The sequence below is a fragment of the Gadus chalcogrammus genome, chromosome 21 (assembly GCF_026213295.1).
Source record: "Gadus chalcogrammus isolate NIFS_2021 chromosome 21, NIFS_Gcha_1.0, whole genome shotgun sequence".
NCBI lineage: Eukaryota > Metazoa > Chordata > Actinopteri > Gadiformes > Gadidae > Gadus > Gadus chalcogrammus.
In genome coordinates, this window is record NC_079432.1 from 8244763 (window position 1) to 8261681 (window position 16919).

Consider the following 16919-nt stretch of genomic DNA (forward strand, 5'->3'; position numbering starts at 1 on the left):
AATAAATATTAGAGAAAGGATGTATTAATAATGGGTATGTTTGGTCCATTCGCGTGGGTGATAGTAGCCCATCACCATTAGAGGAATGCGACTATTCTCTCACGTGAAGTGGCGGGAAATGTTTTGCGGGTTCCGAAGATAAGCACACTCATAATTTAAAGTAAACTCTTCCTGCAGGTTAGATTTTGATTTCCATAGAAAAACCTTTGAATCAAAATGCATCACTTAAGATATAACAATCGAGACTTTGGGTGAAATTTTAACCAAAATGTGAATGTCACAAATGTATACGTAGACATCTGCTTTGAATATGCTAACATTAGCAGAATTCCCACAGCCATGTCAACTCATGTTTTTAATTAAGGCCTACTTACAGTATTTAAGCCCAAATTGTTTAATTAAAATATATTATGACACATAGGCTTCGATGCCTTGGCTTAAGGTCTACATTATAATTTAGAAAATTAGGTTTTTGGACAGGCAATATGGTGACCAAAATATACCATTTCCTAATATTCTGTTTTGAAAAGCAATGTTAGAAAGTGTCGGTTTCCTTTTTCCTCCATAGACTCACGACAGCAACCCTCATCTCAAAACAAGACCAGCTTGTTAGGGAATCTGCAGTTGCTTCCAAGCACCAGGAATATATGCTATAAATCAAATTTGTTGGCCAACAGGGTAGACTGTCATTTACCATGAATGCCTCCATCATACATTTAATTTATTTGTTTCAGTACTGCTCATCACAAACAGAATTATTTTTGCAGTATAGTGGCAACTGCGTTTCCTGGTCGACCAAAGTTGTTCATTTTGTCTAGGCCGAATATAATTAGGAATATGTGCAGGATATTTAACCTAGGCCTACTTTGCCATAGTTTACAGTAGAAATAACAGAACGGAAAAAAGTTTCATTTTTGACTTCGATTTATTCACACGGGGGCCGACTTGATTAAGAAAAAGTTGGATCATGGATGTTTGTTTCCCCAAAGGGGATTCAAGGAAAACAGGTATTCCACCATTTCATAGATGACCAAAGTGATGTTAAGAATGAACATTGTTTGATGTGTTCGAGAAAGTTCAGGTCACGCAAGCAGTCTTCCTGAAGAACAAAGCATTGTAAGAATGAAACCTTTCAACAATAAAATAAACAACTGCATCCAAATGGTAGGCTAAGCTTTAGGAATGCAATTACCAGTTAATACCAAGTCATTTTCATCATCACTTGTAAAAGTTTAAATATACCAAAAAAGGAGCAGTGATTTACAAGCTAGATTTCGATCCTTGATTGAATAGTGCCCCTGAGCAAGGCATTTCATAACCACTGTTGCAGTGGTGCTGCCCAGTAGCAAACAGCCGAGGACCGACGCTGTGCTTCACCCAGGAGAATACAAATATCTACATCCGTAACAGATACTAGCACAGCGAGTAATGTCCATAAAACGGATACAATTACATTGAGGGGTATCTTATACAAAGGATCATGATCTGCCGGTTCATGCCTTTGCAGTCACCTGTATAAAATCACCCAACAGAAGACACATTGAAGTAGTCTGTGTGACTGTAGGATGAGGCTAAAGAATCGTTTCGGTGGAACTTTATTCTCGTTTCTTTTTATCTTTTTTGGATTTCCTCTCCGGCACTACTATCTCCTCTTCTGCCACTTCACTGTCCATCTGCTTTCTGCGTTTCCTCTTCTTCTTCGTGTTTGTAGCGTCGGACTGGGCCGTTTGATCTTCCATGGCGTGTCCACCCTCTAGATTTGATTCAATACAAAGTTCCTCCGCTTTCTTCTTTTTCTTGCCGGGGTTCTCCTCTGTGACGCTGGAGTTGCCTGGAACCGCTTCCTCTACCTCATCCGCTTTTCTCTTGTTCTTCTTGTTCTTCTTTTTCTTAGTTTTCTCCGGACAGACCTGCTCCTGGTTTGCATCTTCTTCCACTTCGGCGGACGCCACTAACACCTCAGGCTCCTCCACCTCTACATCAGAAACCTCCCTCTCCTTATTTTTCTTGCTCTTCTTCCTCTTCTTCTTGGGCTCCTCGTCTGAATTTTTCTCGGTGGTGCGGTTGACGTCATCGGGCTCTGGCGTGGTGGGGGTGCTGGGGGGATCCGGATCTGAGGTCTCAGTGGCCTCCGTGGTGACTACTGAGGCTAACGAGTAGACCGGGTCCTGGGCCTGGCCTCGGGACCCCTTTAGCCGAGCCATCCTCTGGGCAAAGTACTCCTGCATGGTGAGCGTGCTGGTCACCGTCTTGGTGATCCCCTCCACATCCAGATCCGGCTGAGGCCCAGCCGAGATGGGCTTCTCCTCTTCCTCCTCCTTTACCTCCGTCTTCACCTCCTGCACCCCGAGGGAGTCACAGCCATTGTTCTCCTAGAGATAGGAACAGACATTAAGGAGAGGATGGTGTCAGGATTTCAGACATTATTTTGCACCCCGGTTAAAAATAGACTCCCAAAACTTGGAGGGGGGTTTCGTCAATCAACGTACAGAAGCAAACGCTAATTTGTTTGAAGACAATGTAGGTGTAAATTGATTCGTTGATGGAAGCCATTACAAAGGCAACACAAGACAAAGAAAAGGTCACCTTTTATAACAACGCTTCACTCGTCATGTTAGGATTTGTCGGCTGACACAGAAGTACCCTAATGCGCATGATCTTTTGAGAGCATGTTGAGAACATGCGTTACCAGCTTCATCAACCGCCTTCCTCCCTCTGCAACAGTTAGATGTCAATCAAGAACGAGCTCCAGTCAAAACAGGTTTTTCCACAGGTATGCCTACCAGGGATTAAGATCAGTTCATGAACTAGATCTAATATTTCAATCAGTTGAAAAAGAAATGGAAAGAAAGGTGATTTTATTGGAAGCTGTTACCGTGAAACTTCCAGTTTGATCATGAACAATTTGGACAACTCAAGAGTGAAATCCCTGCTTCGGCTATAGTCGACCGAGCAGATCTAGTACAGCTCCTATGAGCCATCTACCTGGCTTCAGGGGACAGTTTACAACATTTACAGGAAGGCAGCGGCACTCATTCACTTTCCTCCCGCTTAACTATCCAGGAGAGTCATGGGAATGGAGTCAACCTGGCCAAAAACTCATCTCTCATTCTCTTGAGTTTAACCTATAGCGTTTTAAAAACGGGCCACGACAGTCTCAATTGTGACCGTGCAGTTGGAGCGTTTTGTCAAAGCCCATCGGTGGGCCATTCGTCTTCATTTTCCTAATGGCCTACTCAATGCATAATGATTTGCTCTGAAGAATACCAAGCCACCTCTGGAGGATTACACTAAACAATGCCACGGCTCTCGCTGTGTATTTACGCAGATGGAAACGTGGATTGCATATATTTTTTCCTGCTCACTGACCCTACGGATTAAAGATATGTGAATGATACAGATGGGGTGTTTCCCGTCCTGCGTTGGCCTTTATGCTTCTACATCCAGATTACACTGGTTTGACCCCGGACCGCGATCCAGAACAACAAGTTAATGCATAGGCAGTTGAAACAGTGAGCATGTAGATGTGGATTGAACCTTGTGGGATTGAGACTGCTTCGGCATAAACACTTAAAAGCCAATTTCCACAAGCAGTATGTAATCCAAAATATCTAGAGCGGTAGGTAAAAAGCCCCCAGGGAATAAAAAAAATTAACAATACGGATAAAAGAGGGATGATTCACAATTTACAACATGAATGAGTTTAAAACAATCAAAAGATATGGGAAATCTAAAGTATTCTTTAGATTTTATGCAGGAATATCCCAACATCAAGGAAAAATTGTAATCACTGTTCATGTCAACAGTGGAAGAGGTGGAATCAGTTGTGCTCCAACCAGTTATATTTACAAACTTAAACGCCAGCTTGATTACGAAGAAAATGTGGCAGATGATCCAAATAGCAGTGAAGTTATAACATTTTTTGCAACCTCAGACTTCACCTGGAATTAGTCTCAACTTCCAACAAGAGGGCCCCTTTAGGTGAGATGCCATTAAACAAAACTTTCTAAGTTCCAAGAGGGAATAAAATCTATATTCCCAGTTACTGCACAATGGTGTCCTCTCTGCTTGGGAGACCGGGGATGGGTCTTCTTAACGCTGACAGCATTGAACAACATGTGGGATTTAGGACGGTGGCTGGGGGCTACTTTCCCACTGCCTGTGAAATTACTCTCAAGAGAGGGAGAGATGGTGGATGAGAGAGTGGCAAAGAGGAGAGGAGCAGAAAATGAGAGGAGATGGTGGGAGAGGGATGCAGAGGAAGACCTCCCCCTTGACCAGGACTAGTGGCTGGAACTTCGTGTCAGGGGCGGGGGGGATTTCATCCTTTCACTGCCTGGGGAAGCCCATTAGACCACTCTCTGATATGACAGAGAAGAAGTGCTGTGCTGAGCAAAAGGAAGGACACAGACCAACATATATATTTATCTACAAAACAAGTAAACAAGTTGACACTGCTGGACATTTATTTCAGCATCGGCATTCAAGGATTCCCTCTCCCAGGAAATAATAGCTTGACGTTTCATAATCATATGAACTTATGTTGTAGGCAAATTAAGTAAATCCATAATTTAAGCCGTTATGTATCCAAGATGGATGATCCTTAAAACAAAAACTGAAGGAATGCATCAATTTTGTCAGGTTCCATTGTTAACCTACAAACTGTGCACATTGCCTGATACATGTCAACTTCCTAAGGTTAATTAACTTAAGTTAAATAACAACCATTGTAGGAAATTTATAGTCAAACATAAAAAAATAATTGCAAAAATACAACTGGTATGATTGCATAGAGATTAAAAGAGGAAGGCAACTTTTAAAGGAGAGCGCGCGTGTACAATTTCTACGGCTGAAGATTAACAGAGCAGCACTACCAAGGGAAGGTTGAGGAGTTGGAGGGAGGCTGGAAAATGCACCTTGAGTCAACCATTCCTCCTCCACCTCCTCCTTCTCCTCCCCACCACCACCCAGGCCCAGCACCCCAGGAAGAGGATGCGTTCAGTGCACCGTGTGCAGCGCTGAGATAAGACTCCTTCGGCAGAGGAACGGCCTGGCTATCGGACCCTTCCTGCTCCACTCTCGTCCCTGGTGGGGGCCGGGGTTGGGCAGGGAACACAGGGAGGGCCCCACGGAAAAGAGGAGGCTGGGAAGGCATTCAACAGGCCGCCTCCTTCAATACACTCCAGCTGCATCTCTCCCCACCGTTACTGTGGCCAACGGAGGCTCTCTGCCGGCCACGGTGCCAAGACACCGGGGCCAGGAGGAGAGCATGCACAAGCTTCACTCCATGAGAAACTTTCTTCCAGGAAAGAGCATCCACAAGGATAGATGTTAATACAAAGGTTATTGCCATGTTTGCAAGTTTTGCAGAGGAAGAGTGAGGGTCAGATTTCGTGTCAGATTCTTAAGATCAATATTTTAAATTACTAAAAAATGAAGGACAAAAAAAAAAAGAAAAGAAAAATGCATTTGCCCCAGAATATAAGATTAGTTTATTTTGAATGGTATTTTTACCCCACTGCGCATTACTGAGTCCAGTGGAATTGAAAATATTAATTATAATTACAAGTTTGCAGTTTGACAGAATGTTAGCGAATAGCTAGAGAATGGAAGCAACAGTAGTGAGATAATGATCATACTAAATAATAAACACCATACTTCTTTAAAAACTATATATAAATGAAGGCGTTAAATGCGTTACGGATCACCCATATTCGACCCGTGTTCGTTAGTATTTGACAAAAACTGCCGCTACCAATTCATCTCTCGGAGAAAGAAATGCTTATCTGCGGTACCCGCCATTTTTCCCCAATACAATCCGGACAATATTGGTGGGTTCCTCTAATTGTGTGAACGGGTCCTCATTGTCCTGCCATAATAATAAATTTGGCGATAGCAAAAGTCTATGGATCAGGCGTGGATTACCCAGTTCTCTCTCCCTGATGAGCTGCAGGAGTCCACTAGCCCATCCTTCATGAACATGACGTGGGTGGACAGCAAAAACAGGTGGATACTCCTTGCTTATTCAGAGTAATTACATATGGGGTCTGCCTCCATCAGTTACCAGGGGGGGGGGGGGGGGGGGGCACCATTTTTTTTGGAGGAGGCATATACGATTTTAACAGGAAAACCTTTCCCAAAAAAAAAAAAAAGTAGATCCAAATGCCACACATGGAACATCGTCTACCAGAATACTTTGGTGTAGGACAGGCTCTTAAACTAATATGCTTACGAAAAGAAAAGACTCCGGTGCAGGAACGTTTATCATAACAAATGAAGAGGGTATTATGCATGCAGTGTGACTGCCTTACGCATATGCTTTAAATTGAATGCGCTTGTAGTCAAAACCTACCGCCAGTGCGCTCCCTCCCCCCCGCCCTACACCACCCAAAAATGGAGGACATTGCAATTATTTAGCGCCCGTTGTGATTAATTAGATTAAAAAGTCAGTGATTAAACGGTTCTCGGTGGCCGTAAACAGCCGAGGGCGCCGTTATCTTCAGGCAGTTAGCTTCACAAGGCTGTAATTACCCTGGCCCTGTGCATTACTGCTTAAGCCTGTAACTAAGAGACAGACAGTGTTTTTTTACTCCACACTAATCTGTAAGTGTCAGCGCGCTGGCAGGGCCTAGAGGGAGCCATGAACACTGCAACCAGATAGACAGGTAAGAAGGTGGGTTTGCCGGTTGGAGGAGTGGCAAACTGTGTCGCCTTGGCGGGTGCCTTTTGTCATTTTGGCGGTAGGCCCGATACGGCGGCCTCGTCAACTGGCGTATGTTTTGTGAAACGTGTTTCCTTGAGGCCATTAGATGTTATCTGAGAGGGAGTCAAGACCCGATGTTATCTTGAAATGCCGCCGTTTCATCATGAGCACGTTGGGATGTTTTAAAGTGGGTTGGGAACGTAGACGATGGCCCCTACCTCAACCGACCCTCTTAAAATAACACACTTTAAGGACAATTCAAAATAACTTTTTTTTTTTGTTTATTATTATTTATTTTTTTACATTACAGAATGTCAAGCCAATAAATAAAGGCAACTTGAAAACTATAGTACTGTGAAAATACAAAAAAAAAAAGGAACAATTATTATTTATTGCAAGTATGTTCGGAAAAGCCTTTAAAATAATGATTCAAACTACTCAAAAATACCACTTATTCAAAGATAACTCCTAAACCAGAAGAGGCTGGAAGCTGTATCGCAACATCCCGGTCCCCTCTTCACTTTTGTTTACGGCCGTCATTCCCAAACTCTGAGAACTGGGTACCAAAGTGCCGCAGCGTTGCTTTTATAGGAATAAAAAATATATTAAATACACTGTGCTCCTGCGTTGTCAGCACAAGTTGCCGCTGTCTCCGCCCACCAACTCCCCGGCGCCTTGCAGACACATCTGCCAAATGCCAGAGCCCCTATCAAACCCGGGCCCTGGCCCATATTCCTTCGGACGGCGGTGTCAAGGGACCCCCCCCCCCCACTGACGTGTGATCCTTCATGTGGACGAGGCGTGGGCAGGGAAGCGGACGCAACAGGTGCCAGCCGAGGAGGCTTGATGTTTGGCCCTTTGTGCCTGAGCAGGAGTGGGAGTGCGAGAGGCCACGGGGTCAGACTGACCCCAGGAGCAGGGTGCGCTACCACCGCCTCAGTGGCGTGCTGCAGACATCAAAACAAGCCAGCAAGCAATAAATCGCATCGGGTCTTTTTCTTTTCTACTCGCTTCGTTAATATTTGTCTAAGGTTTTGATGATTAAAAGCCGTTATGAACCACAAGGCTGTCTGTTATCAGTGTTTTGACTGAAGAATGAATGCGTGTCACACACACACACGATGAACTGTACAGAGAATACAATTAATATGATTAATGTGGTTTTACTGTCTACAGAGATAATTGGATCTTTTTAAAGAATTTGTGTTTTAAATGTTCCTTCTACCCAAAAGCAATGTATTTGCCAGATAATTGATTGGGGTCAAATAATAGTTAATATAAATTAAATTTGTGTCCTTTGTTGTTCAAAATCTTTTTTGGAAAGATTCAAAATGATCCAAAGTTGACATTAAAGACCATATATCTCAATTATCTGACAGTGCATGCGTACGCCCAGGCACACACAAAACTCGGCGACAAAAAAAACAAACCCACAGGCTTGTGTTTCCACCCTTCACAAGCGCTTGTGGCTTTAAAAAATGACTAACTTTGGTTGATGTATGAATCGGCGGGGAGTCTATTTATCAGCGGGCCCTCTGCGGTCGCCCGGTTGGGTCCCTCAAGTCACCGGCCGCGTCGCTCCCCTTTGACTGATTAATTAGCCAATCAGAGGACATTTTTCACTGGGCGGCAGGATGGTTTATTTCAGCTAATGCCGGGCTTCCCAGCACCGGCCCGCTGGAGCCTCGTCGGCTCTTTCGGCCTGCCTGAGCGGCCGGGCAGAGGGGCAAGGGAGATAAATCAAGCCGGGCTGGCCCTCCCTGTGGCTCCCCTAACTAAACCCCCAGAGGGGGGCAGAGAGGAGCTGTGCTGAAGGGGTAGGCGGTGGCGGAGGAGGAGGTGAGAACTAGAGAGGGACACGGGGACGGCCAGGGGCAGTGCTCGCCCGCCGATAAGCCCAGGGAGCACCAGAGGCTGCCAGAGTGCCATCGCTCTGGAAGTGGCCGGGGCCGTTTGATATCTCGGCAGAGTGGCCCCGTCATTTGTCTTGCGGTGAGTAATTGTGCCGAGGGGCCGGCGGAGGAGGCGGGGCGAGGGGGGGGGGCGAGCGCGCGCGGGCGTGGGACGTGTGATGGATGGCGGAGAGGGGTGCAGATGGACAGGTGCTCCAACACGAGGAGATAACGCACACTGGCCAGCCGGGGTGCGTAATGGCACCGCCGTTATTGATGGTCACGATTGTTTTTGCTTTACATTTTCCATGCCAAAAGGCAGCGGGATTAAATGACTTTGATACATGACTTCAGCCAATAACGCGGCAGAAAGAGGAGGGGCATGCAACCTAAATGAAGATAACAGTTCTGGGCCCCATGGGATTAGACATGGTAATTAGGGAGAATGAAACTCAACAACCCTGGCTTGTTTGTCTCAAAAAGGTGTCCCCCACACCGGGAGGGGGGAGGGAATGTCAGGGAGTTTATAAATACACACACGTGAGGGTCTGTCTGGTTTACAGAGTGTGTTGTGTTCAGTGATAAGGGGTTAGCAGGAAGCGCATCTCCACAGAGGAAGGATAACGTGTGTGTGTGTGTGTGTGTGTGTGTGTGTGTGTGTGTGTGTGGTGTTGGTGTGTGTGTTGTGTGTGTGTGTGGTGTGTGGTGTGTGTTGTGTGTGGGTGTGTGTGTGTGTGATGTGTGTGTGTGTGGTGTGTGTGATGGTAGTGGTGTCCACAATCACCGGACCAGTAAAGCCGTCATGTAGCAGTTAAAGTTGCCTACATTCGGATAAATGGAAGACCGGAAACAGTCTAAAGTGGTACAGTAATGACGTGGTAACAATGGTAAATACCAACAAAAAAATAATCTGTTGGCGTTTCAGTTAACGGTCAGCATCTTCACCTCCACCCAGAACACTTGGGTGTTTCTAGGGCCAACACGTAATGTCTTGTGGGACGCTATTGTCATCGTGTCCCGTGTCCGATACGGTCAATTGTGTCACATCTGGCTCAGGCAACAAGCCCATAACCAAACGATTATGGGGAAAACAAGCGCCATGCACAGCCTTTTGTTTCCAATGGCGATCAGCTGGGAGGTGTCGGCCATTGTGATGCCGGAGCAAGGGCCCTGTCAGGGGGATAGGCAGAGGGCTGCTTCTTGCAATTTATGGATTAAAAAAATGCAAATGTCTTCCATGTTCATGAAAGATGCCTACAACCGATTCCTGTGTCTGCTTGTCTTGAAGTCCTGTTTATTTTTATTTTTTGTCAACCAAAGATATCTTGTGGCCAATCTAACGAAAATGTATAATCTTGAGGATTATAGACAGACATTTATATACCATTAAAAATCGGTCTTGGGTAAGGGTTTATGGATAAGGTATTTAACAGCTCAGGTGTTCTACCGATGGCTAAACAAACACCGTTGCCAAGTGACCCTTCTACCAATACCAACAGAGTTTCTTAATCTCTGTAGTTATGCATCCTTGTGGATGGTAGCCAAGGTTTCAACCTGTAGTTAACCTGCAATTAATGGTCATTGTCATGAAAAAATATAAGTTAATCTGATTAAATAGGAAAAGGGTAACCGTCAATCCACTAATTGGCTCAATCTTCTATTGGCATGGAAAACATGTCCCTAGTCCACCCAATAAATGTTTGAAACACACAGGGCCCCTATCGCTAAAGTGGAGAAGTTGGCCATGAAGTAACCTTGAAGATTAAAAAAAAAGCATTAAAATAAAACTTTCCTTTTTGCAATCGTCATCATTCGAGGTTCCTGCGAACCTCATCCCGATTCCTGTAATACTGCCCTTCGGTGCGGAGGTGACCGCTCCGAGACGAGAAGCAAGGAGCGGCAGGAAGGAGTGTGCAGGAGAGGAGAAGGGGGCGAGGGTACAAATCCCTTAACTGGATTTGGCTGGCTTTGCTGCCGGCAGCGGCCTGCTGGCGGTGTCAAAGCAGCACGCCATGACACGGCTAATCTGAGTCCGGAGGGCGCGGCGGGGCAGGGCCTGGCAGAAGCTACGGGGTTCACGTGACACTGGGGCGGCTGATGGGAGGCATTAGCCGTGGTCATCCTTAATTAGCCGGAGGGTGGCAGGTAAGCCGGTGCCACAGCAGCATAGCCAAAGCTGCACCGCAGTGTCCACCGACTGGCCAGAGAGGGCCACAGGGGGTCGACGGGACTGGTTGAGGTTACAACCGCCATTTTAATAATTATCCATTTAACCGGTACGACCAAATAGAGATTCTTCATTAGAACTTACTTGCCATGTTAATGAGTTAATAAGGTTCAATAGGAAACGCAACGATATTTTCGGATGTGCATGCAGCAGGATGAATTGTGGGTACATTAGTCTTACCTCTTTGATTGGGGCGCTGGCATGTTTAGCCCTTCTGCCGAAAATACAGTTGAGGTCAGTTTTACTGCGGTTAGAAAGGTCCTTCCCTAATGGGGTGAAAGTATCAACGCTTAAAAAACAGTGCAAGAAATGCAGGCAATATGAATCTGTAATGATATATACACCGATACACAATATTGCTTTTACCTTTAATTTGACGAAATTTCTTAACGTAAAGTTGCTAATCAAAATGAACCACTTAAGTCACCTATGTGGTATCTAAATCATCAAAGCCTCTTCCTGAGAGCAATGATTAGGCCGGTTATTATATCTTACGATATCGTCTATTAGGTACGGTAATTTTTACTGTTGCTGCGACAAAGGTATTTGGATGCATTGTCTCATGTGCTGAAAGTCCAATAGAACTAGAAAAAGGGGCTTTTGAAAACAAAAGGCCTAGGTGACAGCATATGACCAATGAAAGCAGATAAAAGATTGTCACTAACACCAAAACATACAGACACCATTAACCCTAACCTAATAACAGGGGGGGGGGGGGGGGGGGGGATTCTGTTGTTGGGACATGAAATACCGGATCCAAGCAAAAAAAAAAGAAAGAAATGAATTTAAGGACACTTCAACACAGACTTCATCCAACATACAAAGCGAAAATCAATCATCAAATCGCTAAGCTTCGGAAACCAAACCACAGTGGATACTCTTACAGTGTTTTTAACTTGGGCCAAGTGTGCTGAAATAGATGGTGGGGTGGGAATGAAGGGTGGTGGGTGGGGGGTTCTTGAAGTGAAGAAAGGCCGGCGTTGCACAGTTTACTCTTCGCTTTGGGGATAAAACGCCAAAGAAAAATAAACTAACAACGGGGCCTCCGATGCCACGCCCCCGTACTCCAGTTTTTCAAGTCGGGCCTCAAAGACTACTGGAGAGCTCCGTCATCTGTCTCAGGCCTGGGCCCTGTGCGTACAGCTGCATCCTCTTCCTCCAGCAGGAGCCCAGATAACATTAGGTTATTTATTGCTTTTAAACCTCTATCTCCCCTCCTTGCCGCTTTCAAAGTGACTGCACAAGCAGGTCTCAGGAGCAAAAGCCGAGCAGTTATGCTCACTAAAACAAACACGCCATAGGGGAGGGAGGCCGCGGTGCAGGAGGCCTATTGATCCCTGGGCGAAGGTAGCCGCTATGCCCAATATGAACTTTTTAAATGTTTGGCTCAGGAAGTACCTGTCAAAATGCAGAAGCTTAAGCTTTCAGGTGAAAGTGCATGGCAACAATGTGGGACTAGAAAGAGGCAGCCGAGCCTCATTCGGTTCCTGTTGAATATGCCAATGTGGCCGAACGCCATCAGGCAGGATATGGGCTGGGGCATTGCAAACGTGCAACATCGGCTGGTGTTACCAAATACCTGCTGGTTTCCAAGGGCACAGTCGATATGGCAACGGTTGACAGTGCTGACAGCTACTGAAACAAGATTAGCGATTCCCAGTAACGTGCGACTGAGAAATCACGATCAATTATCCTAATAATGTATGAGTAATAATGACCCCAATGTATTGTGAAAGCCCATAAGTCCAACGACACAATTTCAGAATAAAGCTTTTAAGAATCTGATCATTCACAAGGCTATATTGTCATGGAAACCTACCACTCCCTTAAAAACATACATGTGGCATGGGTTTGTTTATTGTGGGAGCTGAAATAGAGTTTAAGTCCTTAAACTGATTTACTGTCCAACTTCCTCTGGGAGTAGCCAGATCGCATATCCCAAGCCAACTAGGGCAGTGGACAAGTATGTGTCGTGTTTTATTTTTTTTTACTTTGGGCATTGGCAACACTACACACTGTGGCTATTCAAATGTACATATGATCAACGGAGGTCACCATAAGATCCATGTTTCATATATGGCTGCTGTCTGATTACACAGGTAGCACCAACACTATGTCGTCCCATTTCATTTTAACCAATCTTTGATAAAAAATATGACCCCTTATGAATTAAGCTTAAACACTGCCACTGAAACTAAAATGACTAGAGTGAAATAACATTTTGCATACTGCCAACTGAGAGGTGATAGTTATATAGGACAATTAAGATTGGTTTACTGGTTTCCGCTCTCTGGCCGTGGACCTAAAGAGGGGAGACTTCGGTGCCTTCCTCCAAAATCGAAAGCCATCAATCCTCAATGCGGGCAATGAGAGCCAGCCTGCACACGATAAATGTAGAGGAGGAAAGTGGGAAGGCATGGAGCGACTTACATTTAAAAAAAGAAGTAGAGGATGTGAATAAATGTCATCGCACATGGGGAACTAGACAAGTGGCGCACCACCGTCAACTCACTGAGCTCATGTAAAGAGCTTAGCAACTGTAAAACCATTACGAAGACTTGGCCTTGAAACGGCCGGACTCGGAGCGTAGAGATTGGACGCATGCGAAGCGTGTGGCAGGCTGGGGGTTGCCTAGCAACTCTTTAGTTAGATAAGGTTAAGAGAACTGGATAGCTCTGCAACTGCCCCCCCGCTGTTGTGAACTTGTGACACGACCAAACAGCAGTTAGTTTACCTTTCTCACATTTGGTTAATCCTGTCGCTGTACAGGGGCGGCTTAATGCCGGCCAGCCCACTTAAAAAGTGGAGAAGATGCTCATATTTCAAATTGGCGGTTTGTTGTAATCGTCAAGGAGAACCGCGTCTTTCATGTTGCATGGAAACATGCAAAGCCGGTGCGAGTAACCGAAAACACGGTTAAACGGCCGCTCGTCGTGACGAGACAGGTTAATCCCAACTGCCAGGGATGGAGATAGAAGATTTAGGAGCCTTGGTAAGATCAAGACCGTCACCAGAAAGGCAGGTTGGCTTTACTGAACATGAATGAACCCAAATACCCTGGTGAAGAAAAGTATACACAGAGCTCTCAGACGTTTTCACTTTTATCTAAAGCCACTTACACTTAAAGCAGATACATGCATGTTAGGAGCAGGTAAGGGTTAGGCATCATGGGCAAGGAAGCCTATGGGGCTTAAAGTTGACCGAATTTGTTGCCATTCAAGTTGTCAGAATTTATGTTGAAAATGTACAATCTACAGGACAAATCAATGAGGTTTGTTTTGGATAGACAACAACCGAAGAACGGAGACACATGTTGGCTGTAGGGGACCAGAATTACCCCAATCTAGAGGTTAAGTGGTCTGTCCCACATTTCACCATTTGGCATGAGTGTTTTCTCTCCATCAAGGGGAGCGACAGAGACCCAAGTGTTGACTGGATGGGTTGTCTGATAGGTCCCACAGCCGCTAGAAGGCGTTTTTCGGGGGGCAAAAGTAAATGGACATTCCAGATGCCCCAAACAGGAAACAGGAAGTTGCTACTAATGACGTAAGGAAGAAAGATTTTCCAGGTGAGGTTATGGTTTGGACGTTTGTGTTTTTTCCCAACCCATCGATGTACATTTGAGTGTCGATGATGATTGCAGTTACAGATGACTATATGGATATAAAGGGTAATGGATTAAAAAAAAAGAAAAAAAAAGATTCCTTGCTGAAAAATATCCGGTACAACGTATCATACAATTGTGTTGAATTGTCTGCATTTCCCACCAATTAATGAACGGAAGTTTTCCGACAAAATATGGCATGATACTGTGCATTAATTGCATTTCTTTTTAGCCAACGCTTTCCCATTGCCATCAGTGCGCTGACCTTGAGCTCCAGGTCTCCACTTCCTGATGTGTAATAAAATATATATTTATAACTCTTCCCCCCCTTAACATTCACCCTAGCACCTGACCCAGCGCTGGCTGATAAGACCGCTGCGGGCCAGGTCCATGTCTCTGACCCGTCCCAGGACATGGGGCCCGAAGCGGACTAGAGGAAAACCTGTGCGAGTGCGCATGCGTGTAAATGGACGTTTGAATTTTTTTAAAACAAAAACTAAACCTCACTAATGTATTTTTCTTTGTACTTGCTTTTCATTTTAGTTGATTTAAAATATGCTTTTACCCAAAGCGAAATAGAGACAGCTTTAGCAGCAAGTCGTCTTGAAGAAATGTTCAGACATTTGGGAATCAAACCGAGAGTCTTTGAATGGGACTCGCTTTCCCCAATGACTACACTGTCCAGCTCCCTACTTAAAAATACAAAGTGAGTCAAGTATACCCGAGACAGCATGGCTGTTGGTTACCAAGCCACGCACACAGGAAGGGAACATACCTTTAGTGAACTTCATGTAGTGAACCCTCTTTTTGGAGGTCTTGGACTTTTCCTCCAGGCTGAAACTCTTCTGATCTTCCGATGGGGTTTCTGAATAGAAGCATCACAAGCCAGAAACTGCTTACAATGTATTTAGTCATGTTTTATTCAATCCAATGCTTTTTAATACTTCAATATATATTAGATACTATAGCATTGTCTGGGCTCATCAATATAATCATCTCTGGAGCCTTTAACTAAGCTCCAAGAGTTGCAGTATAGTGCCCTCTACTGGGGAAGATAAAATCCTGAGGCAGGCTATGCAGTAATATTTCATATTTATTTTAACATAACACTTTCCTGCACAGTAGATCATGGCACGTTATTCAATATGGAGTGTTTACTTACTTTTCTCATTGGGTTGACTGTGGCAAGTGTTTAGGTCTGCGAGAAGTTGATTAAAATCATCTTGGTGGGCAATCCAATTGTCCTAAAGTGAGTCACAGTTCATCAAACAAATCCAGAAACAAGAGACAAGCAGCTCACAAGAGGTCACAACTTTACCATTGTGACCTATATTAAAATAACAGGATTACTGTATCTTATCTTCATGTCAACGTAAATAAAGTTAGAAAAATGGCTGCATGTAAAAACCTCATAGCTTGCGTTGGTTCCAAGGCCCAGGTTGTTATTTTTCACTTTTACTTTGATGTGTTCTGTGGAGCCCTGCTGGCTTCTACCAAGACCCTGTTTCGAAGGAATATACAGTCGCAATTAATAATCGTTCAAACTAGGAAAAGACAACACTCGGTCAGAAAATAAAATCAGATTGTAATTTGCAACTAGTAATACACAATACCTTGCCCTTGGACCAGCCCATCCGCTCCAGCATCTTCTGTCCAAACTTGCTTTCATCTTTACTCCAGGCACTGTTTCTGGGATCTATGGACCACTTTTGTTTTTTACGGGCTAAAGGGTAAACATAACATATCAGCTTATTGAGTTTATTTTTCGATGATTATATGGTGGTCGTGTACACGCCAGAGTTTAAATACAATTGTGATAAAAAGTTAAGTAAGAAGATGTCACAACAAATGAACAAGGCGTAAACCAAAGTCTGTTGAAAATGTTAGCGGTTAGATTGGTGTGTATCGTAAATGACAACTTGTTCTGCCATTCTAAAGGCAACATTTCCAAATTAGATAATGGGGTAAATATAACGTCAACATATCAGACGGATAATTTGCGTTATTGTTGGTACAGATCGTATATATTAGTAAAAAGTGACAGAAAAACACTCACGCTCGGCAAGCATGGACATCCTCGGGGTCTTTAGACACGTGGACGGAAGCAATGTGGGTGTCTCTCAACATGCCTGAACACAACGCCGCTATGCGGTTTTTATTCTAGTTTAATTTTTTAAAGATATATCATGTCAGAATTTCATGTTGGGATATCTTGAATTAAAATGTAAGAATTAATTTTTGGTGCAAACGTTTATGTCTACCCTGGAATCTTTGATCTTGAAAAAACATATATATATATTAACATCATTGTAGTAACTCTAATGACCAAACGAGGGCGCCCAAACCATATCGTTTGCAAAAGTTCGGCGTACTTTCACTTTTCTCCATGGATGGATGGCTTCTCCCAGCCAGGTCATATGGGTGTCCTTTGGAAACGTCGTGTTATCGATTGTTAAAAATACCTATCTCAAAACAGCTGTGCCGTTCATATGA

The 16919-nt window shown here is 44.4% G+C and overlaps 1 protein-coding gene across 1 annotated transcript; it reads right to left on the bottom strand.

Moving 5' to 3' along the window:
* Nucleotides 1-691: 691 nt before the first annotated feature.
* Nucleotides 692-16555, bottom strand: pinx1 (PIN2 (TERF1) interacting telomerase inhibitor 1). The gene is made up of 7 exons (XM_056581384.1): nucleotides 16483-16555; nucleotides 16040-16149; nucleotides 15835-15927; nucleotides 15589-15670; nucleotides 15202-15291; nucleotides 11003-11088; nucleotides 692-2372 (listed from the first exon to the last, which is right to left on the bottom strand). The coding sequence occupies exons 1-7, from the start codon at nucleotides 16499-16501 to the stop codon at nucleotides 1596-1598; spliced, it is 1257 nt and encodes a 418-aa protein (XP_056437359.1). The 5' UTR covers nucleotides 16502-16555; the 3' UTR covers nucleotides 692-1595.
* Nucleotides 16556-16919: the final 364 nt, after the last annotated feature.

Excerpts from the sequence above, each read along its gene's own strand:
- pinx1 (XM_056581384.1), bottom strand. Across the intron at positions 15,292-15,588 it reads CAGTCAACCCAATGAGAAAA|AAACCCCATCGGAAGATCAG; the intron begins GTAAGTAAACAC and ends GCTTCTATTCAG. Across the intron at positions 11,089-15,201 it reads CTACATGAAGTTCACTAAAG|GGAAGGACCTTTCTAACCGC; the intron begins GTATGTTCCCTT and ends TCACCCCATTAG.